General features: G+C 38.6%; 1 protein-coding gene across 1 annotated transcript in view; it reads right to left on the bottom strand.

The window, feature by feature from the left end:
• Positions 1–24045, bottom strand: part of ASTN2 (astrotactin 2) — an 895904-nt gene that overhangs the window by 653237 nt on the left and 218622 nt on the right. The window contains exons 5-7 of the mRNA XM_006890703.1: positions 17473–17557; positions 16885–16959; positions 16013–16138 (exon numbers count right to left, since the gene is read on the bottom strand). Of these exons, the coding sequence (XP_006890765.1) occupies positions 16013–16138; positions 16885–16959; positions 17473–17557 (286 nt within the window). The remainder of the gene's footprint in view (positions 1–16012; positions 16139–16884; positions 16960–17472; positions 17558–24045) is intronic.

Raw genomic sequence — 24045 nt, 5'->3', positions numbered from 1 at the left:
TCGATTGTTCAGCTATCTGTGGCACTCAGAGACTCCAAGTGGGTAAAGGAAGACCAAGTATTTGCTCATCTTAACTATGGTTGACTGCCACTGCCCCGCTATTACTGTTTGCATAACCTAGTGTAGTCTGTTTGGATGAGACCAGAACAAGGGGTTCTCAGGAGCTTTGTGAGCCTACGACACAGCACACACCAAAAGGTTATAAAATATCTATAAGAAGAAAATGGACTCTATCAGTCCATGTGATGATACAGTGATGGGAATTATGACTAAGAAAGTTTCTTTCAAGCTGTGAATTTGTAATTGTTTAAACTTGCCCTTACAACTCTAGGATGATGTTTAGAGTACCTGTAATGTGGCAGAGCTTAAACTAGAGTGCTCCATTTTTAATACAAGTAACAATGTTACTGCCAGTCTCCAGAAAGGACTGACACGGATGTATACTCTTTGCTACAAAGCAGAAACATCTTCAGTAAACCTGTTGACACTAAGATGAGATTATCCAACTGAGATAAAGGACTAGATGAGTGACACTTTCTGGGTACAAGAGCTTTAATTTCTAATTTGTCCACCCCATCATCATGTACATGACCATGTTTTCCCTTGATTTTATCAACAAAAAGTTTCCTTCTCATTGTTTTATAAAGTAGCACAATCATTAACCCCTTAGACTAAAACCAGAAGGACCCCTAAATGCTGTCAAGTTCAGAAATGGCATATCTTGATTCTTGGGTCACAATTTGATCATTCTAATAACCAAGGTATGGATCCAGAGTTAAGAAATGTTTCCAGTTAAGTCTGGCTATTACCTCAGAAATCTTTCCAGTATATTTCAAATATGGCTACCTGGCCAACTGACTGGAAGAGATTAATATTTTTTTCATTCCCAAGAAAGGTGACTCAACAGAATGTGAAATTATTTAAAAAATCGTTAGTAAAACTTGCAAGCAAAATATTGCTGAAGGTCATCCAAAAATGACTAGAACATTACACAGAGAAATGACAGAAGTTCAAGCAGGGTTTAGAAGAGACCATGGCATCAGTTATATCATTATTGATATTGAATGGACCTTGTCTGAAAGCAGAGAACATCGGAAGAATGTCCATATGTGTTTTATTGACCATATAAAAATATTTTATTGTATGGATCACAATAAGTTATTGTTAACATTGAGAAGAATAGGGATTCCAAAACACATAATTATATTGATATGAAACCTATACATAGACCAAGAAGCTACTGTCTGAACGGAGCAAGGGAACACTGTAAAATTTAAAATGAAGAATGGTGTGTGTCAGGGCAATAGATCTTTTCTCCATGCCTATTCATTCTGCATGCTGAGCAAATCCTTCAAGAAGCTGGATTATATAAAGAAGAATGTGGCATCAGGATTGGAGGAAGGCACATCAACAAACTGTATTATGCAGAAGACACAAAGATGACTGAAACCTAGGGAGACTTGAGGTGCTTGCAGCAGAAGATCAAGTCTTCAATTCAGATTACATGTCAACACAAGGAAATAAAAATCCTTACCACTAGGCCAACAAGAAACATGATAGATGGAGAAGAAATTGAAATTGTCAATTTTCTCTTACTTGGATCTACAATCAACATACTTGGCTCCAACAATAAGGAGATCAGGAGATGTATAGCATTGGGAAAGTCGTCTGTTAGGGACCTCTCCAAAGTCCTGAAGAGCAATGATATCACTTTAAAGAAAAAGGTGTACCTGATTCAGGGCATGGTCTTTCTAATCACCTGTTAGCATATGAGAATAAGGGTTACAGAAAAAGAATCAATGCTTTTGAGCTCTGGTGCTGGAGAAGAGTACTGAATAGCTCATGGACTTCCAAAAGAACAAACAGATTATGTCTTAGAAGAACTTTAGTCAGAAAGCTCTTTAGAGGCAAGGACAGTGAAGCTTCGCAAAAAGGGACATCATGTTTGTTAAGGCGGAGGGTCAGGAAAGGAGAAGAAGACCCTCAACAAGATGACTGATGCAGTGACTTTAGCAATGGGCTCAGTATGTCAGAGGTGTTCAGGATGGCACAGGATAGGCAGGGTTTAAGTTTGTTCTCCATAGAGTCTCCATGAGTCATATTTGACTTTATGGCACATAACAAAAACAACAACAAGGCATACCTAACTACTTCACAAAATTGGCACTTGAGATGCCTGTCGACTGCCATGTCTAATGTAGTTCAAACACTAAGACGGAGAGGTAAACTTAAGTCCAGCAAATGTTTCAAAGACATAAATTAGAGTAGAGCTGAACTCATGACCTCTCTACTTTTTTCAAGGCTATTTCTTCACTTTGTGATCCATTTTCCTTAATCATGTATGACTGATCCAGCAGAGGCCACTTAACCCGTACTAGGCCAACAAAATTCCTTCTGTAGCATTCTCAAACCCTAACTGCAAGAAGAGAAACACTCTTTTTCCCTTTATTTTATTTATAAGACAAAATTGGGGAGGATAATAGTTATTTCAATCCTCATAGTGGTAGAACACTACAACAACAAAAACAACAACATGGGGGTAAGAAAGTTGGTGTGCAGGAGGTAATAAAGTCATGATGGAATGATGCACTGATGAAAGAAAGAATTCTAATATACAAATTTCCTTAACTCTCTTATCTCTGTGGATGATTTCTCCCCGTTCTCATGAGATCCTTCCAACATCATTAAGCTAACCTGAGCTGTGTCTTTGCCACTGGAAACAGAAACTTTCTTAATATACAGAAGTAACAGTTCCCATGCAGTGTGGAAGGCACGGAGGCATGAGGTCTTTCAGTGAAAAGCCTTGTATTCAAATACCAACTCTCCCTCTGATTTATTAGAGTGTCAACTTCTTCACCTGTAAATTAGGCTATAAAATGAGTCTTGACCTGGGAAACATGGCTGTAAAAAGCACCTGTGGTAAGCTTAGTGGAAGGCTCCTGCCAGGTAAGGTGCTTTCCCAAACACCACATTTTACCATCTGTATCGCAGAGTCAGGTATCGAAGCCAAGGCCCCTGAGTCTCAGTCCAATGTACCTGCCCCCCAACATCATACTTTCATGTTTTTCTCTCTCTTTCATTTTCAGTCTAAAGATCTAAAGATCCGTTTCAACATCAGAAGCTCCATTTGGAAACTGTTTAACTTCTAATGCAGATATAACAAGTCGTTTCTCAGTTTCACTGTATCTGCAAAGCCTTCTATAATGCATCAAATATTTATTATTACATTTATTAAAGTTTTAATAATTTAGCATCTTCTGCATGTAAGATAGGCGCTTAGCTAACTGGTTCCCCTTTATCCAACCTGGGTCACTTCAATATTTATATTCCGAAGTCTCCATTTGAGTTTAATTTAGCAGGGGCTGTGTTTTGGACCCTCCACCCGAGCTGACAGCTGGAGAGAGCTACGGCATCCCCAGTGGCAAAGACTAACAGAAATCCGGTGCTGAACTGTGTTTGAAGAGATTTACCGAGCCTGGGCAGAAACTCATCCTAATAGACTTCACTTTTATTATGATCGCTAAACCAAAATGGGGGAAAATAAATATGTCTCCAGGCTCCTTTGCTGAGTGACAGGCAGTAAGGCTGTGAGATGGGTGAGTACAACACAGATCCAGGAGGTAGGAAGAGCAAGAGGTCTTTATATTAACACTTATGAAAGGGATCACTTGCTTTTAAAAGAAGGGAGGTAGCGAGGTAGTGACAATGATGAGTCCCAATGCCTGGATTCCAATAACGCAGCAGGCACTGCCAGGCAGCGTGCACGTACTGCTTCATTTTCCAATCGCACAAGGGCCAGGCCCACTTAATGCACTCAACAGTCAACAAGGACTTTCAGTTTGATTGTAAATTCTAGAACAATCCTGAACTATAAGGTAAAAAAAAGGAGATGGTGCTCAAGTTCTCAATGGAATGCAGACCATCTGAAACCACAGACAGGAAGAACACTAGAAACTGTTTTTCTCAGGTCATTTTAAAACCTCAAAACTGAAATCTTAACTTTTCCTAGAGTTCTTCTTTGAACCAAACAACAGTTTCATCTAATTGGAAAAGTCTGAAGTTTGAAAACTGATCTCTGTCCAAGGTGTAACACTGCATGGTTCAAAGTTGAGAAGGGTGTGTGACAAGGATGTGTCCTATCTCCATATCTTTTCAATCTATATGTGGAAGAGATTATCCGGGAGGCTGGGCTCTATGAGGAGAAATGTGACATCAGGATTGGAGGGAGACTCATCAACAATCTGTGTTATGTGGATGACACAACCCTGCTTGCTGAAACTGCGGAAGACCTGAAGCACTTGCTGCAGAAGGTCAAGGACTGCAGCCTTCAATACAGATTGAAGCTTAACATCAAGAAAACCAAAATTCTCACTACTGGGATGACTGGCAGCATCATGATAGATGGTGAAGAGATTGAAGATTATCAACAGCTTTAGTTTGCTTGGCTTTACAATCAGCACTCTTGGTACCAGCAGCCAGGAAATGAAAAGATGAATTGCATTGGTAAAGTCTGCTGTCAGAGACCTCTCCAAAGTACTGAAGAGCAACAGTGTCAGTATGGAGACGAATGTGCAGCTGATATAGGACATGGTGTTGCAGTTACTTGCTATGCATTGTAAAGCTGGACAAGGACTAAAGCTGATAGAAGGAGAATTGATGCCTTTGAGAAGTGGTGCTGGAGAAGAGTACTGAATATACCATTGGACTGCTAGGAAAACATACAAGTTTGTCCTGGAGAAGGTGAGACTAGGCTGCTCCTTGGAGGCAAGGATTCTGAAGCTTTGACTGACATACTTTGGACACGCTGCAAGGCAGGACCAGTCCCTGGAGAGGGACATCATGCTTGGGATGGTGGGGGGACAGTGCAAGAATGGAAGACCTTCAATGAGATGGATTGATTCAGTGACTGGGGTAATGGTGGTAGGTGTATCAGAGACAGTAAGATTGGCACAGGATAGGGCAGGGCTTAGGGCTGTTGTATAGAGGGTTGCTATGATTTGCAGGCAACTTGACAGCACATAACAACCACCACCAAAGTTTACTTTTGCGAGATCAAGTTGACTAGGGCATCTCGAAAGATAAGAAGAGAATCTTAGAGGACAGTGGGTTTGTGCAATGATGGAGGAATAAGTTGAAAAAGGGTAGAACAAAAGATTACCTAACATGAAGAATATAAACAATGTCACTGAAATGTACATGCAAGATTTGTTGAAAAAATATGTTCTTTGCTTTGTATATTTTCACAAAAAGAAAATAAAAACTAAAAGAAAAAAAGTGAAGATAATCCTTGGCTTAAAAAAAAAATCCAATGTGCCTATCCTTGGTGATTTTAAAGCTGGGTTGGTGACCTTGGTCTGGCTAATTAGAGCATTTTATTCCTCTGGGTATTGATCTATGTCATTGGCAGATGTCTTGACACAGGCTGAGTAGGGGCGTCATAGCCTAGATATGAGAAGCATGCACTTTTGAGCCAGCCCCTTAACTTAATCGCATCCATAAACCCAAGCCCACTGCCATCAAGTCAATTGTGACTCACAGCAACTCTGTAGGGCTGAGCAGAACAGCCCATAATGTCTCAGAGGCTACAACCATTCTGGAAGCCGACTGCCACATGTTCTTCCTCTGAGTGGCTGTGTTCTCACTGGTGGCTTTTTGGTTAGTCACCAAACTTTTTAACCACTAGATGCCACCAAGATTCTTTCACATCTATAAAGGATTTCCAAATAAAGTAACAGTATTCTTTTCAGGGATAGAGATCTGAGATTTTGTGTAGCTACCACTAGTGAAATCTGAGAATCTGCATTTCTAAGAAATTCACAGGTGATGCTTATGAAGCAAGGAGCCATATTTTGAGAATTAGTGACCTAGTGAATCCTTACCTGTACGTGAAACCTCAGCTCTCAAGTCCTTCTATGAGGCTTTCAATTGAGTCTCTTGGTGGAATTGGTTCACTCCATCTTTATGTCCTTGGTGTGCTTCAAATTCTCCCTGGATTCTCCTCAGCTTCCACGAAGTACGACATCTTTGTTTGCCAACCCCTCCCCACCACCTCCCTCATTTAATAGAGTGAGATTCTTTTCTTAGTATGTTTGTAGCTCCAATACTTAGTCTGGCATTCAATAAATTTTAGCACTAGGAACTGAAAGATTAAAAAACCCCAAGAAGACATTTTTAATTTTTTTTCAGAACCAATTCAATATGGAAAATGTCACCAAGTGAGCAATGCTACATGCATTCTGATAGCCTATTGTTCTTCCCACATGTGCTGGAATTAACAGTATTTCACCATTTCATTTTCACTAATTTGAGATTATAGAAAAATTACTGAGGGATTCCAGAAGCTTGGTTTTGTGAATGAGTATTATTATTATTACCATTATAATAGCTATTCTTGCATCCTCTCTTATAAGAAGGATTGGATCAACTGCAGGTGAAATTGTGAAGAAGCCTAGTATGCAGCAGCAAGTGTTGTTTGCTATGCATCTCACTCTGCCAGGATCTTTTATCTCTGAAATCAGTCTCTTGTTCAATGCTCCTTGTTACACTAAAACTGTTTTCTACACCTGAAAGCAGAAGTGGGTTTTATTCATCTCTGTACTCCTGCAGTACCTGGCACAGTGCCTGGCACCCCGGAGGAGGCCAGCAAAAGATTATAGAACAAAAAGAAATGTGTATCTCTACTTTGGTAACTGACATAATTAGTGTCTTGAATAAAAAAAAATGCCATTCCTGGAAGTTTCCTGCTGAGATAGGCTGGAAACTAGGAACTGTTCAGGTGAAATTCTCTCCTTTGACCCTCTAACCTGTAAGTCTCAAAGGCCTTTCCTAAACTATCTTAGATTCCACTTAGCCAAATGACACCCACAATTCAAATTATCAATGCTCTCACTACTGTAACAATTTTGCTGATTCTTCTGATCAGGTATTATCTCTTTTTTTTTCCCAACCCTCCAGGAAATTCTTTGTGTGCCTCTTCACAAAACATTCCATCTGTTTTCAATGTGCATAAAGCCACTAGGTTTTACACCACCCTTTAACAGACATTATGGGCATTAATAATAAGTCACCTTGAAACTACTACTACAGGATAATTTGTGTCTTCAAGTCTAAGATTTTAAGGTGCATCTGAGAGTGAACATAGTTTTCGCAGCAAAAGGAAGAGAAAATTTAAAAGAGTTAAACAAAAACCATCACGCTAAACTAACAATAGTCAAGAATTAATTATAATAATTAATAATGAATTATAAACAATAATTAATGCTTTTCCCAGGTTTCAAGTACAGTGTTTGATACAAATTATGCAATTTAATCTCCCATATTCCCTTCTACAACATAGTTTCCTTTTGTATTTCCATGTAGGAAAAAAGCTAATGATACAACATTGCCAGCTCAAGCAGTAAGCAAATAGTGCCGTTAGAACTTGAACATATGCAATTCCTTATGTCCCATAGCCTATGTTTATTAATATATAATATATAAAAATACAGAATATATTATAATATGTTTTTGTTGTTAAGTGCCACCGAGTCGCAGGTGACTCATAGCAACCCTATGAAGGAGAGTCCTCAACACTTGTGTGTCTCTCATCCTCTCTCCAGGTTCATTGGGTTTCCAGAGGCAAGCTATTACGGAAGTGGATGCCGCTCCTGCTTCCAAGCTATATTATAATATACAGTATGTATAAATATATATGTTTGTATATAAATAGAAAGCAAAGTAAAAAATACACAGTAGTGAAGATTGCAAACAATATATCCATACGGCTTGGTGAATTTTTGGAGTATAAAACAGCCAAGTAGCCAACATTTATCATGAAATCATACAAAAGAGAATCATATAACCCCATCTTGCTTTTCATTAGTTATTCCTCCCTTCCTCATCCCAAAGCAATCCGATCTTTATCCTTTATTCTAACACCACTGACTCATGTTGACTATTTCCTATCAACAATAACAACAACATCATTATATAAACATGTATAATCCTTCATGTCTCATATCTACAAGTCTACAGTATGTCCACCATGTTGTATATAGCTGTTGCATGCACTTATATTTTCCATTATTTCCAGTTTGTGATTATTCCATAATTTTTATACCTACTTTTCTAATGTGTGTTTCTCCAAACTTTCTGACATTACAAGTAATTGTCATTCATAGCATTTACAGATGCATCATGTTGGTACATGTATGCATCACTCACATACATACAGTGGAAATGATGAGCCATGGGATATATGAACGGTCAACTTTAGTAGATACTGCCCAATAGGTATATATAATTGCAATGCAATTTACATTCTCACAGAGAATGAGAGTTCCAGTAGCTCTGTATCTTTGCCAACATTTGTCATCATTGTTGTTCTGTACTACTGAGTTGGAACTGACGCATAGCTGACCCTCCAGCAGGTTTTCTGAGGCAGTAAATCACATGGGAGGAGAATGCCCATTTTTCTTTCATAGAAGAACTAGTGAATTAGAACTACTTGCCTTTGGGTTTGGCAGCATAACTTTCTACCACAAGGCCACCAGAGTTTCCTTATCTTTAATTGTTTTAGATTTAACTACTCAGTTGGGTCAGAGCTTGGATATTTATTTGACTGCTAAGAAATCTGTCTCTCATAATATGAGATACCAACTACCTTTTTCTAAGAATTTGTTAAATATTTGAAGAAAAGAAACAAATGAACAAACACAAATTCCACAAAGAATCAACTGATGTAGCCCTTACAAAACTTCCTTTTCAATTCTGTTGAAATGCTTACCTTTTTTTTTTTTTGAATGCTTATCTTTTATTCCCTCTCACTCTGCATTTCCACACAGACTTTTCTCTAATCTCTCTGTTGTGATTGTCTGTCAGTATTATTGACTATTTACAATTAGGATTTGTTATTTATTAATTGATAATATATCATCCCACTAGCATTTATTAATTCTTTAAATGTCCGTGATATGCTTGTCTGGGCAATGTCATGTCAAATATGGTTTTTTAGTGCAGTGTTGAAAACTCAATCTACACAGTAGAGATTCTTTCCAGCAGAGATGTCTGCAAGCTCTTTGGTCCATCTTTGTTGGGAGTGAGCTTTGCTAGTGTTGTCTATGGAGAGTTGCACTCCCAACCCAAAGGCCTCACCACTTTGGCAGTTTGAATCCACTAATGGCTTCACAGGAGAAAGATGGGCATTCTCTGTGCATGTGATTTACTGCCTCAGAAACACAATAGAGGGGCAGCTAAGCGAAGGTTCTGACACAACAGCCATGAATTTGGAGTTTTGTGTTGTGAGTCAAACAGGATTATGTGAGATAAAATACAGGTCAGATTTTAGAAGCGGTGCGTGGTTGTTCCATAGCCAGATTAAGGCTAATAATTTACTGCCTTCATCAAACAAACATTCAATATTTATGTAAAGAAATATCATAGTGGTTTGTAGAGAAAAGGCTTAAGAGGAGTAATAATACTCTCACGTATCATTCCATTTCTGTACTCGGCAATTTTGTTTTAACTTCATTTGGCAAAAACACATCCTACAAGTAATCAGGTAAAGAATTCTTAGAATAGATTCAATAAACCTCTAACTGTTACTGGAGTGTGTACACTCTCCTCTGATGATCTTATTCTTTCAATTTATCACAGCATTCCGTCCAACCACACAAATAATTCTCCGTAACATATTTTCACACTGAAACTTATCTATTTCCTATATATACATATATAGACATACTGAAATAAATATCTATATGTGTACTATTGAGTCAGAACTTACCTATAGCTTCCAGCAGGCTTTCAGAGCAGTCAATCATATTTATATGTAAATATATACATATACATATACACATAAAATCTATAGTAAAATGTTCTTTTGCCAACCTTTTTGTTATACAGTGGCAGTTTGGATGTTGTTTTGGTACTTGAAACTATGCCACTGACAAATTATTAACAACAGTGGGATCACCTATGGTAGAAAGGTTTCAGCAGAGCTTCTGGACTAGGATAGACCAGAAAGTGAGCCTCTTTTGAGAAATCTGGATCATGACAACTGTGTGAATTATAGTGGAATCTTATATAATACAATGCCAGAAGTGAAACACTTCAATTTGGAAGGCACTAAAATTATGAATAGGGAAGAAGCAATTCATCAAAGTAGTCAACCTTAATGTACATAGAATAAAATCTGAGACTTTTCTTTGGTGGTATAGAACAAGTAAAAATGAAAATAAATAGCAGAACATACCCATTAGTAATAAGAGCTCAAAACATATGATGTATGAATCTAGGAAAACTAGAAGTTGTGGAAAATGAAAAAGAATGCATAAACATTTATGTCCTAGGCTGTATTGAGAGAGCTGAAATGAACTGGTATTGACCATTTTGAATTGCATAATTATTTAGAATTGTTGGTTTTGTTGTTAGGTGCTGTCAAGTATGACTTACAGTGACCCTGTAAACAAAGGATCTGAACTTTGTCCTGTCTTGATCACCTCTGACACACCTGAGCTTTTTTGTTGTAGTCACTGTGTCAATCAATTTCCCTGAAGGCCTTCTTCGTTTTCATTGACCCTCTGACTTTCCAAGCATGATGACCCTTTCCAGGGATAGCCTCTCCTAGTGACATGCCCAAAGAATGTGGAACAAAGCCTCAGCATCCCTGCCTCCAAGGAACACTCTGGCTGGACTTTTCCCCTGATAAATCTATTCATTTGGTAGTCTGCAGGGTACTCAGTACTCTTCCACAGCCGAACGACTCAAAGGCATCAATTCTTCTGTCTTCTTTATTCAGTGTTCAGCTCTCAAATGCACAGCAAGTGATTGGTATGATTCTAGAATGTAGTACTGATTTTAGAATTTGTGATTTAGAATTAATGATAACAAATTCTGTATCTATCATAACAAATTATAGGTAATAGTGAGAAGAATGAGAATTCCAGAACATTTCATTATTCTCCTGTGAAGCCTATAGACAGAGCAAGAAACAGTTATCCAAAGAGAAAGGGGACACTGCTTGGTTTAAAATCAGTAAGAGGTATGCAGCATGGCTGTATCCTTTCTCCATATCTACTCAATCTGTACACTGGGGGAAAAAATCATTCAAGAAGCTGGACTACATGAAATACAATGTGACATCAGGTTTGGAGGAAGACTTAACCATGTTAAGTTGATGACATCAACTATGTTAGCAGACGATACAACCTAGCCTGGTGAAAATAAAGACCTGAAACTCTCACTGAAGAAGATCAAAGACTACAGTCACCAATTTATACTATATGTTAAGTCTATTTATTTCAAAAGAAAAATCCTCCAAGTATATCAATGGGCAACATCATGGCAGGTAAAGTAAGAATTGAAATTATCAATGGTTTCATTTTACTTGGATCCACAGTCAACAGCTATAGTATACCGAAGCAGTGAGGAAATCAAAAGATGCAATGCATTGGGAAAATCTGCTTTCAAGGACCTTTTTAAATTCTGAAAAAGCAAGGATGCCTGTTTAAAGACTAAGATGTGCCTAAAGTAAGCCATGGTATTTTAAATTACTTCCTATGCATCTGAATGTTAGACAACAAATGAGAAAAACAGGTGAAGAATTGAGGCCTTTGAATGATTGTGTTGGAAATGAGAATTGAATATATTTTGGACTTTCAAAAGAACAAACATATCTGCTTTGGAAGCAGTGCAGTCAGAGTGCTCCTTTGAGGTAAGGATAGTGAAACTTCATCTCCCGTATATTCAGCATGTTGTCAGGAAGGCCTGGCCCTTGAACAAAGACATCATTCAGGAAAGGCAGAGTGTCAGCGAAAGAGAGGAAGTCTCTTGATACAATGAATTGACACTGTGACTGCAGCAATGACCTTGAGCATGATGTAAATTGGGACAATGGCATAGGATAGGGCTAGGCTCAGATCTGTTGTTCATAGAGTTACTCTGGGTTGTAGCTGACTTCATAGTGCCTAACAATGACAACAACAAACAATATGCTGGGAATGATAAATTAAGGAGAAATGACAACACACTCCTAGTAAAAAAAAATAACATTTCAAGATTGATTCTATAGTACAATGCCGTCAGTAATAGGATAATATCTATACATATAAAATGCTGATGAACGTTTTGTTGTTAGATTTCACTGATTTCAGCATGACTCATAGTGACCCTATGAATGGCAGCTCTGAACTGTCTTATCCTTTGACATCCTTACAGTCTTGAGCCCATTGCTGCAGTCAGTTACATACTTGAACCCATTGCTGCAGTCACTGTGTCAATCCATCTGGCTGGAAGTCTTTCCCTTCTTTCCAAGCATGATGTTTTTCTCTAAGGAATGACATGTTACCTCTCCTAGCAATATGTCTGAAGTAAGACAAAGCATTATCATATTTGCCTCCAAGGAACACTGGAGGATGCACCTTCTCCAAGACATAGTTATTTGTTCTTTTGGCAGTCTATGAGATATTTGATACTCTTATCCAATGCTATAGCTCAAAGGCTTCAGTTCTTCTTGTCATCTTTATTCTCTGCCAAGCTCTCAGATGCATGGCAAGTGATGGAAAAGACGATACCCTGAATCAGGTGCGCCTTAGTCCTCAAACTGACATCACTGCTCCTCAGGAAGCTGGAGAAGTACCTGACTGTAGACTTTCCAAGTAAAATGCCTCTCCTAATCTTCTGACTGCTAATACCAAGTGAACTGACTGTGTATCCAAGTAAGATGAAGTTGTTGACAGTTTTAATCTTTTTTTCCCTCTGCCTCTATCATAATGTTGCCTATTGGTCTAGTTTTTATTTTCTCACCACTGAGAAGGTAATACAATTATTGTTCACATTTATGCACCAACTACTAATGCTGAAGTTAAAGACACTGAAGATGTCTTCCCATTTTTACTGTTTGAAATCAATGAAATATTCAAGCAAGATGCTTTGATATGATTGATGATTTGAATAAGAAATACACATAGAAGGATTCATAGTGGAAAAAATACAGTCTTCATGATAGAAACCATTTCAGCAATTACGAGAGAGAATTTTGAAAAACCAATCACTTCTTCATTGCAACTATTTTTCTCCCCAACACCATAAATGGTAACTAGATGAACTTCACCAGATGGAATACACAGAAATGAAATTGAATACATCTGTGGCAGGAGGTGATGTTGAAGTTAAATCACATCAGTTACAACAAGACCAGGGGTAACAGTAAAATAGTAAAATAGACCAGTAATCGTTCATTTGCAAGCTGAAATTGAAGCTAAAATTATATATATATATATATATATATAATCTGTGAGAGCCAAAATATGACATGAATTTAGACAAGAATTTATTTCACACATTGAACATATGATAAAGGACCAGAAAATCTTTGCAAGTCATACCTGAAGAGAGGAAAATGTCATTAAAAAGAAAGAAAAGAGGAAAATTGTTGTCAGAAGGAAAAAAAAACCCACAAAAAACAAACCTCACAACAAACTTGGATGTTTCTTCTAGAATGTAGCTATGTGATGGAGTAAATAAGATGAAATGAAGATTTCACAGGGCAGTTCAAGAACAACAAATAAAATATTATAATGAAAAGTGCAAAAATCTGATGTTAAAAACCCAGAAGAAAAAGTCACTTTCGGCATTTTTCAAGCTGAAAGAAATGAAAGGGGGAAAATTCAAGCCTCAAGTTGCAATACAATGGTTTTGAATTGTTGTGTTTGTGAAGATTATAGAATATATCATAGAATGACAAAGAACAAAGAAATCTGTGTAGATGATGTGCAGTCAAGAGTGCTTCTTAGAGGCAAGGATGGCGAGAGGCACATATTTTCACCATGTTGTTGGAAGGGACCACTATGTATAAAAAGAGATCTGCTTAGAAAGGCAGCGTGTCAAAGATGGAGCCAAAGCCTCTCGATGGGATGGACTGATAAAGTGACTACAACAGTTGGCATGAACCCTACAGAGAATGTAATGACGGATAATGGAGGCTGTAGGATTCAGCAAAATTTTGACCTGTTGAATAGAAGGTTGTGATGAGCTAAGGTTGACTCAATGGTACCTAACAAAACCAACAATGGATAAAATATGGAATGATAAAATATCAAAAGAAGATGGAAAAAATACAAAGTCACTGCTCTGAAAAACCTGATTGATATTCAACCATTTCAGCAAGAAGAGTACAATCAAGAATTGATGGTATTAAAGGAAGAAGTCCAAGCTGTACTGATACCGGCATAAAATGAGAGAATTTTCCAAATTCCAATGAAGATGTTTCAACAAACAGATGCACTGCTAGCAGGTCTCACTCTTCGATGCCAAGTAATTTGGAAGATGGTTACATGGTCAACCAAATGAAATGATCCATGTTTATGCCCACTGCAAAATCGGGTGATTCAACAGAACGGTAAAATTATTGAACTAGCTGCTCTGGATGTGATCACCAATTTGTGTCCAGAAATCAAGAGGACAACACTTCAGCATCACAGCAACCCCAAGTTACCTCAGTACAGCAAACTGACAGACTGGTGCTGTACCACTTAATATAATGTTCTTCCCAAACACAATTAACACCAGACCCAAGGGCCATGCTCAGCTAACTTTTAAATACAGAAGCCCACCCAAGAGGTCCTGACTGACTTAAACAAGAGGCTTCCAGCCCACAGCTAATTGTTAGCTAAATCAGTAAATCCAATCTACTCACACATGATTGTGAATGAAATGAAAAACAACCAGTTTACATCCAACTTTCAAATAAAACAAGAGAATTTAGCAGGCCTTAATCCACTTGAATATTAAGGGATTAAAGTTACATCTAAATCTAGTAGGACTTCTTTACTTGATTTTAGCCAAAAGGTTGAACAGCCACTGCACTTCTTAAGACACTCAATATGTATTGACAATATGACTAAAATGGTCCAAAGACAGCTATGGAGTACAGCAGACATTAAGAGGATCTCTCTCTCTCTTTCCCTCTTACACACACATTGCCATTGAGTCAGAAGTGACTCACAGTTAACCCTCTATTTGGTTTTCAGAAGCTATAAAATGGCACAAGAGGAGAATGCCTATCTTCCTCCTCGAGAGTAGCTGGTGGATTTGAACCAACAGACTTTTGAGTTAGTTGCACAACCATATACCCACTAGGTTACCGGAGCATCCTTCACTGAGAGTCAAAAGGATCAAATTTTTCTTAGTATCAGTTCAAGAGCCAATAAATGGAGTGAAAGCCATATCAAAAAATAAAACCAGAGTTCATTTTTTTTAAACCCAAAATAAAAATTTCTGGAGTGATTAACCTAATAAAATTTTGAGAAGAAAATACCACTATCACCAACACTGGGAAGCTTCAGAACAGCATCAGGATCCACTTAAACTCACTGGCTTAAAAAAATCAGTCAACATTTAGTAGATGCCCATATGTACCAAATACTGGAAATTAAAACGCTGAAAGGCTATTTTTCCCTGGATTTTGAGATATTCACCACATAATCAGACAGATGATATGTAGTCAACATGTAATTACAATAAGCTAAGTCTATAATGAAAGTAGCTACAAAGTGTAAGGTATACTAGGAGAAAGACATTTTCTAGCCTTCCAAAAGTGAAGGAAAAACCCAAACACTTGGGGAATGAGAACTCATGTATTAGTTCAAAGTCAGTGCCTACTATCAGAATCGCAATAGAAGTATCATATTCTCTCATCTGCCTTTATGACTCTGATAAAGCACTAAATAATTATCTTTTATAGGGTAAGATTATTAATGCTCCCATGATGAGCTAGGTGATAGGTTAGCTTCTCTCACCTTTTACATATACACAAAGGCAGAGCAATAAAAGTCTTAGACTATAAAGCCATTCGAATACACCAATGGAGGAAAGAGTCAGGAGCTGAGCATATCTGACAATGTGTTCTATATCACAGAGTTGGAAAGTACCTACTTCAACTCCTTCACATGTATGAGGATGTGTTCCTGAATTAAAGTGGCTCTCCATGCTTGGAGAAGTCCTTGGCACAGGATACTGGAGATAATCTCCCTACCTGACATCTGCAGGGTCTTCTGTCACGAGAACATCCGTCTTACAGCTGGCCAGAGGGTTGATAGACAGCTCCACAGGCGGGACCACAAAGCTTTTGCTGACAGGAAGCCAGAGTCCTTGGCCCAAGCTGAAAGTAGACCTGCAATGTAAGAGTTTCCATTGGGGGACTCCCTGGGAAGAAAAAAAAAAAAGAAAGAGGGGCCCCCCTCCCATCCATTCCAGGACCTTTTCTCATTTCCCTGTCCAACAAAATCACCTTCATTCTTCATGGCAAAATTCTGAAGAACTTTGCAAAAACTTAAACAAGCATTTCTTAGATTTACTAATCATCTAGCTGATACATTCATTTTCTTTTCCTAAGTGGGCGTCCCAGCTCTCTAGTAAACACTAGACTATGTAAAGACAGGGGCTATTTCAGCTCAGTCTTCCCTGGTGTTTCATAAGTGCCTGTTAAGTCAGCTTTTTAGAATAAAGGTTAATCAGTTTCAAATAAGATCCAGCTTTTCTCAGCTTTGTCACTTAATTTGTTGTACATCCTATTTACTTAAGCATTAGTTTCATAAATATGTCACAGAGGTGGTAGGAAGAGGATCTGTGACTACAAAATAGTTTTAGAACATTTGACCAACTAATCAGTAAGTAGCTTCTCCCCTGGTTAAAGAAGCCAAGTTAATAAGACTAGATGATTGAGAAATGAGAATGAGTTTCCCATAGCAACCGGAGGCATAATGTTTTGTTCGTGCCACTGAGCCTTCTCCTGTACTCAGCGCAGTCTAAAGGCCCACAGATGTAATAAGCTGGACCCATTATCACGTCTCCATATTAGATTCTTCTCTATCCCCAGTATTAGCCCCAATAGCACGGTAAACTCACCTGAGAATCTTCTCAGGGGCTTGCTCCCCTGTCACAAGATCATAGCCCCTCTCAAGGGTTGTGTATGGCCAAGGTCTGTAGAAAGAAAAGGAAGACAAGAAGGGATGCTATTAATCAGAAGCAGATGATTTTTATATGTGGAGACTGCGTACAGATAGATTTACAACAAACCAACAATCAGAGGTAATTAAAAGGTCACCTTATTTAGATAAAAAATAGGAGGTCTCCCTCTTAGAGACGCATTTAGAAATCGTGTCCACTCTGAAAGCTCACAGTTCCATTTTGAAACCTATGTATGATTCGTTATATCTGGAAGGGTGGCACGAACTTCAGCCTCAATCTCCAGAAGATCCATTACTCATGAACCTGCAGTCCTAACAGGTGCTTTGGTGGGAAAGTACGGATCACTCCTTGCTGAGTTTTGCAATACAATAAAACAGCTCTTTCACAGAACAACACAACACAACAAACATAAAAAACAACACGACAAAACAACATTTTCACAGAAAGAGCTCTGTTCATGCAGAGAACAGAAGAAGTGGAATTGGGCCTTCCACAGTCCTTGTCTTGATGTCCTTTGCCACTTACCCTTCACTCTGTCCCCAGTCACTGCGCACACAAAGATGTTTATGCATGGGGTCAGGTGCAAATCCTTCATGGCAGCTGCATTCTCCTGTAAAAGAATGAAGAAAAGGCTCTTGTGAAATGCTTCCATCTTGGATCAGAATTCTCCTTGGTTTCCTAGGAAAAAGAGTAAGCTGTCTAATTTTGAAGTTGTTGTTGTTGATTGCTGTCAAGTTGAGCATGACTTATAGTGACCCTATGAACAAAAGACCTGAAGCCTTTTTATTACTGTCTTCGTTTCTTAAAGTTCATAGTTTTCAGGGAAGTGTTGCTTAGGAAGTGGACATCGCTCCTGCTGTGGAAAAGGGGTATTTGTGTCCACTTGTCATTGTGGGTCATAAGAGTGCATTCATTTGTTTATGTATTTATTCAATAACCAGAGGACACATGTTACACCACACATGACGCTAAATACTGGGGATACAGAGATCAAAGGGACAGCTCAGGCCCTGGGGTGCTCACATGCAATGAGAGAAACAGGAAAGAAGTTGTCATATGGCCACAAATGGAGGTCTAGTTTTTTAAAAAATATTTTATTATGATAACTTACATTTACACTAAAACAATAACCAACAAATCAAATTCTCTCTGCCTGAATAAACAAGTTTCATTTATTCATAAGCCCGCCATCAAACTGCAGCTCATTTAAGAAGTCTTTTTTTTTCCATTCTGGAAAATTATTTTTGCCCCCAGTCTCTTGGTTTTATGTAACTTTTATTATTGTTTACTTTAAATAGCTTTTTCTTTTCTTTCTTTCTTTCCCCCTTCCTCCCCATGCTTGTTTTTCCTTCTTTCTTCTCTTCCTCTCCTCTCTTCCTCCCTCCTTTCCTCCCTTTTCCTTGATGCTCTCCATCCATGCACTCATCGATCCATGCCTCCTCATCCATTTATTTCATTACCATTTTGTTACTGTTGTACATTTCTGGCCACTATTCTTATACCTGGCTGCACAAGAGCTTGTTAGACTCCCATGCAACTTTAAGTATAGTATCCTACTGCTCAAACTCATTTCATTTGGCTGATACATAAGCCATTTGCTAGATTAGCTTCAGAGCTAATACTGTGAAAATGTTAGACGAGCTCTGTCTTACCTCCTTTCTCTGATCAGTAACAGCAATCCTGCAATAGCCATTCAATGTACTCTGATTCACAGTGATATTACAGGACAGAACTACTCCACAGAGTTTATCTGGTATAAATCCTGCAGTACAACTACTTCATTCTTCTACAGAGCAGCTGGTTGACTTGAACTACCAACCTTTCTTTTAATGTCCCAAGTTTAACCCACTTTGCCATCAGGCTTTTTTTTTTTTTTTTTAATTTGAGGGCTTCCCCTCTGCTCACCCATGGGAAGGCTGCAAACTCTTGGGATGATCAGTTGCTAGTTTTCATTCACATTGACTTCAGATTTTTAAAAGTGGTGACAGGCACACAGGTAACCAGTGCTTGTTACCCAGAGCTTTTCTGGACAATTGTTCACAACTATGGTATGGGATATTCCTTTTTCCTTTGGTACAGAGAGCGCTGGGTCAATGTGTATGTTTGGTGTTCCCATCTCCTTCGTTGAGAGGCTCTGGGTTTCTGAGTAACTGAGAAGCACACTCCTGGAAGCCCACTCCCTTGCTGTCCTTGTGGGTGCCGACTGTGCTCTCATTGGTCACCACTCTGCTAAAAGCCGCATAGCTCTACTTCTTCTCACTGCCCTCTTTGCCAAAGCCATGGTGCCAAGACCAGGTCAGAAGAGAAGAGCACAAAGGAATTTGGTAGAGACTATTTTTTTGAAGCAGATAGTTCTTGATTTTCCTAAAATGTGTTTGTATCATGTCCAGAGATGATTCAGTAAAACACATATTTCACAAAAATAACTTGGAACTGCTACATCACACCAGTGGAATGTGGTTTTCCATGAGGGTAAAGTATATACAAGTTTTGCCTAAGACTGAGTTTACCTTGGGAACTTTGCTGGTAGAGCAAGTCATAGTAATCCTGTTCTGTGGAACACACCTTGGGAAAGTACATAGGAGATTCCCTTGCTGTTCCCACTGCCTAAGGAAGAGCAGACACTTACTATATTTGAGTTAAATAGGTATGAATAATTATCTGCTAAAACAATGATGCATTTCCAGACTATTGATATTGAATTGCCTTCTTCTCCATTTTCGGACGCCTGTACTCACATACTCAGAGACATGATTCGGAGTGGTCTTGACCCAAAGTTTTCCAACCATGTTCCATGTGTTCCAGTGAAGGAGGTTTAGGGACCTTGAAAATGTAGATTTTAATTTCCTTTAATATCTTTAAAGATAAAAAAGGACAGATACTCTGGTTCACATGTCACAACGTTGCAGAGCATGATCATGTTAGCATGGGTTACTAGGTGAACTCGCATTGTGCACGCTTCAGAGAAAACAAACAAAAATTAATCACTTCTATCATCTGTTCAAACAAGGAGAATACTGGGACTGTCAGCCAAGGTGCTAACAAGCTCATGCCAGCAACTACATATTTTGTGAACTGGATTTTTTTCTCCCACAACATCGTCTAACCAAAACAAAACATAGTGGGGAAAACTATACTATAGTAAAGGGACGTTCAACAACTATTACCTGTAACTCCTGATTTTAACAAGTGGCCCAGTTTTTTGGAGGCGCTGTGCTGCTAAGCCAAAGGGGGTAATTCTGTGGCAATTCAAATCCATAATTAGCTCTAAGAGAGAAACATGGGCAGTCTACTCCCATGTCACTTATAGACTCTGAAAAATCAATGCAAGGCCATCTATGAGTTGGTTCCAACTTTTTGACAATGAATTTGAGAATGTTTTTGCTGTTCATGAAAGACTTCCTGAGGGTACACATTGTTTACATGCTAGGTTACAACAGAAAATTCAGAGGTTCAAGCCTAACCACAAGCACCTTAGATGAAAGGTCTGGTAACTTGTTCCTGAAAAATTGTTTTTGTTAAGGGGTGTCTGGTGCTGTCCAGCTGACTGCATAGTGACTCTATGAACAGCAGATGGGAACTTCCAAAATCTGTGTCATCTTCACAATCTCCAACAGGCTCAAGACCATGTCTGGAATCACTGTGTCAGTCTATTTCTCTGAGAGTCTTACTAGCCTTTTCCAAGTATGATGTTGGGATTTTTTCCCCCAAGGGGGGGAAAATGGCCCTGCTGACAACATGTCCACAGTATGTGTGATGAAATTGCACCATCCTTGCCTCAACTAGCAGCCTGACTGCAATTCTTCTAAAGCATATTTGCTTATTCTTTCGATATTATATTCAATAGTGTTAGTCACCACAACAACTAAAATGCATTAATTATTCTTCAGTCTTCCTTATTCATTGCTCAATTTTCACATTATTATGAAGCAATGGGAAATATCATAACATATCATGGCTAGACACACTTTTGTCTTTAAACTGGCATCCTTGAACTTTAGGACTTTAACACATTGCCGCAAATGATGGCAAAATGTGTTTCTAAGCACGGTCGTCAATTTAAAAGTGTGCAGCAACTTGCTAAAGAGGTCCTTGACAGAAGAGTTCCACTTTGTAATACATCTTTAGATTTCTTGACTGCTGCTACTAGAGATGTTGATTGTGGGTCCAAGTAAAAGAAAATTCTTTGACAACTTATATCTTTTCTTCATTTATCATGATGTTCTCTATTGGTACAGTTGTTGTGGGGGTTGTTTTCTTGATATTGAGATATAATGCACAATGAAGGGTATCTCTGATCTTCTTCAGTATGTGCTTCAAGTCATCTACACTTTGTGCAAGCAAGTTTGTGTCCTCTGCATACTGCATATTGTTGATGAGCTTTGTCCATTTCTGATACCCATCCTCCTTAATATAGTCCAGTGTCTAAAAAAATTTACTCAGCTCACTAATTGAATGGGTATGGAAAAGGGATACAAGCCTCACACAACTTTCCTTATTTTAATCCATGTTCAGTTCAAATAAATACTTCTTGGTCTATGTACAGGTTTCATGTGAGCATAATTAATTACTCCAAAATTCTACTCTTCTCAATGTTCTCCATAATTTATTGTGATCCACACAGTCAAATGCCTTATATAGTCAATAAAAGTCACCTAAACATCTTTATGGTGCTCTCTGCTTTCAGCTAAGATCTCTCTGATATCATTAAGGATATTCCTTGTGTCACAGCCTTTTTCAAATCCAGTTTGATTTTTAAAAAATAATCTTGTGTCAATATATATGACACTAGCTATTCCTTAATAATCTTCAGCAAAACTTTATGTGTGTGTGTGACACTAATGATATTGTGGATAATTTATGGATTCCGTTGGAGTACCTCTTTTTTTTAATGGACTTAAATCTTAGCCATTGAAAACTCTATGGAGCTATTATACTCTGACATACAACATCACTAGAAATTGGAATCAAGTCAATGGCAACTGGTAGAGGTTCTGATATTTTTCAAATGACCTTAGTGTTTTCACTAATTAACTGTAAATGGTTTATGTCTTAATGTATACAAATCATTTTGAATGTTAATTAAGGAAAAGAAGCGAAACAAAGCCACAACTCTAATCTGCTTATATATTAAGCATTTCCAGTTTGTCTTTGTACCCTTAGCATTTAACAGGTTTCTGGAAAAAAATCACAGGCTTCATAAATACTGGGTCAATGGAAAGTGCAGTAAGACAGAGTGTGGAGTAAACAATAAGCAAAAGACTGCATTCAGTGTATTCAGAATAAGACTGTTAAGAGGCAGGAGATGGAAAGAGAGAAGAAAAAAGAAGAGAAATATGATGCTAGTGAGTATATAACTTTACTCTTGATTGGATTGGAGCTTTCTGTGATTCTCTTCCCTCACATCTTGCCCAGGATCTTTCACAGGAGTATTGTGGAAATAAATATGTGTAATCTCATTAATTGATTGTTGCCAGAGATAAAGGGATGAAGAGAAAGGACTGAGATCCTTGAGGTTTTGATGGAAATAATTTACCAAATGGGGGAGGCTGTGAGAGTCACTAAGTATGTGCTAAAGTACAAGAGTCCCTTCATGAAATATTCACCACTTTAAACACGTCTAATATTAAAGATTCAAAGTCCTCGGACTTGTCCTCGAGATTCCGAGGCCTGATTTATGATCTGCCACAAGCCACAGACCTCATGATTCATAACAGAAGAGGTGGTACCACTGGCAAAGGGATAGGAAGGGTAGACAAGGTGAGCAAGGTAGCACTTTCGTCTTTATGGAAAGGACCAAGACTGAGCTCCCTGTGTCTGCTGTCAGGGATGGGAGGGAAGGGTACAGCCCTCCTCCCGCTTTGGGGAATACTGACATAAATGGGATGCGGTCAGAAAAAGGATGTTGCTGTATTTTCCTCTCTTTGTTTGCTTACTCGGCAAGTTTTCCCAGCCTCAAAATGGATCATTAATTACTGACATTCATCATGCATCAAGTACGTATCCACCCTGGAGGCCCCCTATAGCTACTGGAGAATGGAAGGGTACAAGAGTTGTGGAAATAGAAAGATCTGTTTCAATTCTCGCTTTGCACTCCCTAACTGTGTGATCTTGAGGGAGTTATTTCCCCTAGTGGTTAGAAGCTGTACTGCAATCCCGAAGGCATGGAATTTGAATCCGTCAGCTGCTCCTCTGGAGAAAGATGACCAATCTCTTGCCATGTGATTTACTGCCTCTAAAAACCTGCTGGAAGATCAGCTATTGATCGGTTCCCACTGTTGCAAACAACAGCAATCAGTAAATCAAAGGAGTATCAATGGCTTTTTCATAGAGCTGATGCAAGCAAGAACAAGTAGATGCTCAATAAAGGAATCCTTCTGATTTCCTTTTATTCCATCTTGCCCTGTTCACATTCTCCCCTCATTTCATGGAGTTGGAACCAATTCAATGATGACACTTCTGTGAGGTTTTTAGAGGCTGTAAATCGTACAAGAGAGATTTCCCCTCGTTCTCCCTCTGAGTAGCTGGTGATTTAGAACCGGGTTCCATTGTAAACTCATATAACAATTTTACAGCCATTCAACAAGTAACTGTCTCCTTTCTGAGTCTTTGTTTTCTCATTTGTAAAATGAAATGCTAGAGTACATAGATATTAGGCAATTCTGGAAGCCAACGAGTATCTGCTGTGCTGTCTATGTTGCCCTGGAAATCCTTAACCTCTGCTCCCTAGACTCTGTTTTGTTTTCAAATAAAATCACTCTTTGCAGGAACGTCGGGTGTCTCTGGCAAGATCTCCATCAATGCCCTGGATATTGGCTTTACTGAATCCTGTTTGCCATTTTGTTGGCTCAGCTAAGTGTCCACTATTTGCAACAAAGCATTTCTTTCTTGCAAAATGCAAAGCTTCTGACAATCATAGGTGAATAAAGTTTAACCCGTTCCATCAGTCTGACTCTGTACTCAGTGTGGCTGGGCTGTCAAAGATTGGCTCTTCAGGGACCCATGTAGGGACAGTGTCTACCTGCTGACTGTGAAACACCATTCTCCTTTACCCTACCATGACAAGCTTCATGACAGTGGAAGTTACTTGAAGGAATG

The sequence above is a fragment of the Elephantulus edwardii genome, unplaced genomic scaffold, assembly GCF_000299155.1.
Source record: "Elephantulus edwardii isolate Elephantulus edwardi_28Jun2011 unplaced genomic scaffold, EleEdw1.0 scaffold00092, whole genome shotgun sequence".
Lineage (NCBI taxonomy): Eukaryota > Metazoa > Chordata > Mammalia > Macroscelidea > Macroscelididae > Elephantulus > Elephantulus edwardii.
This window is presented reverse-complemented; position numbering and strand designations above follow the sequence as displayed.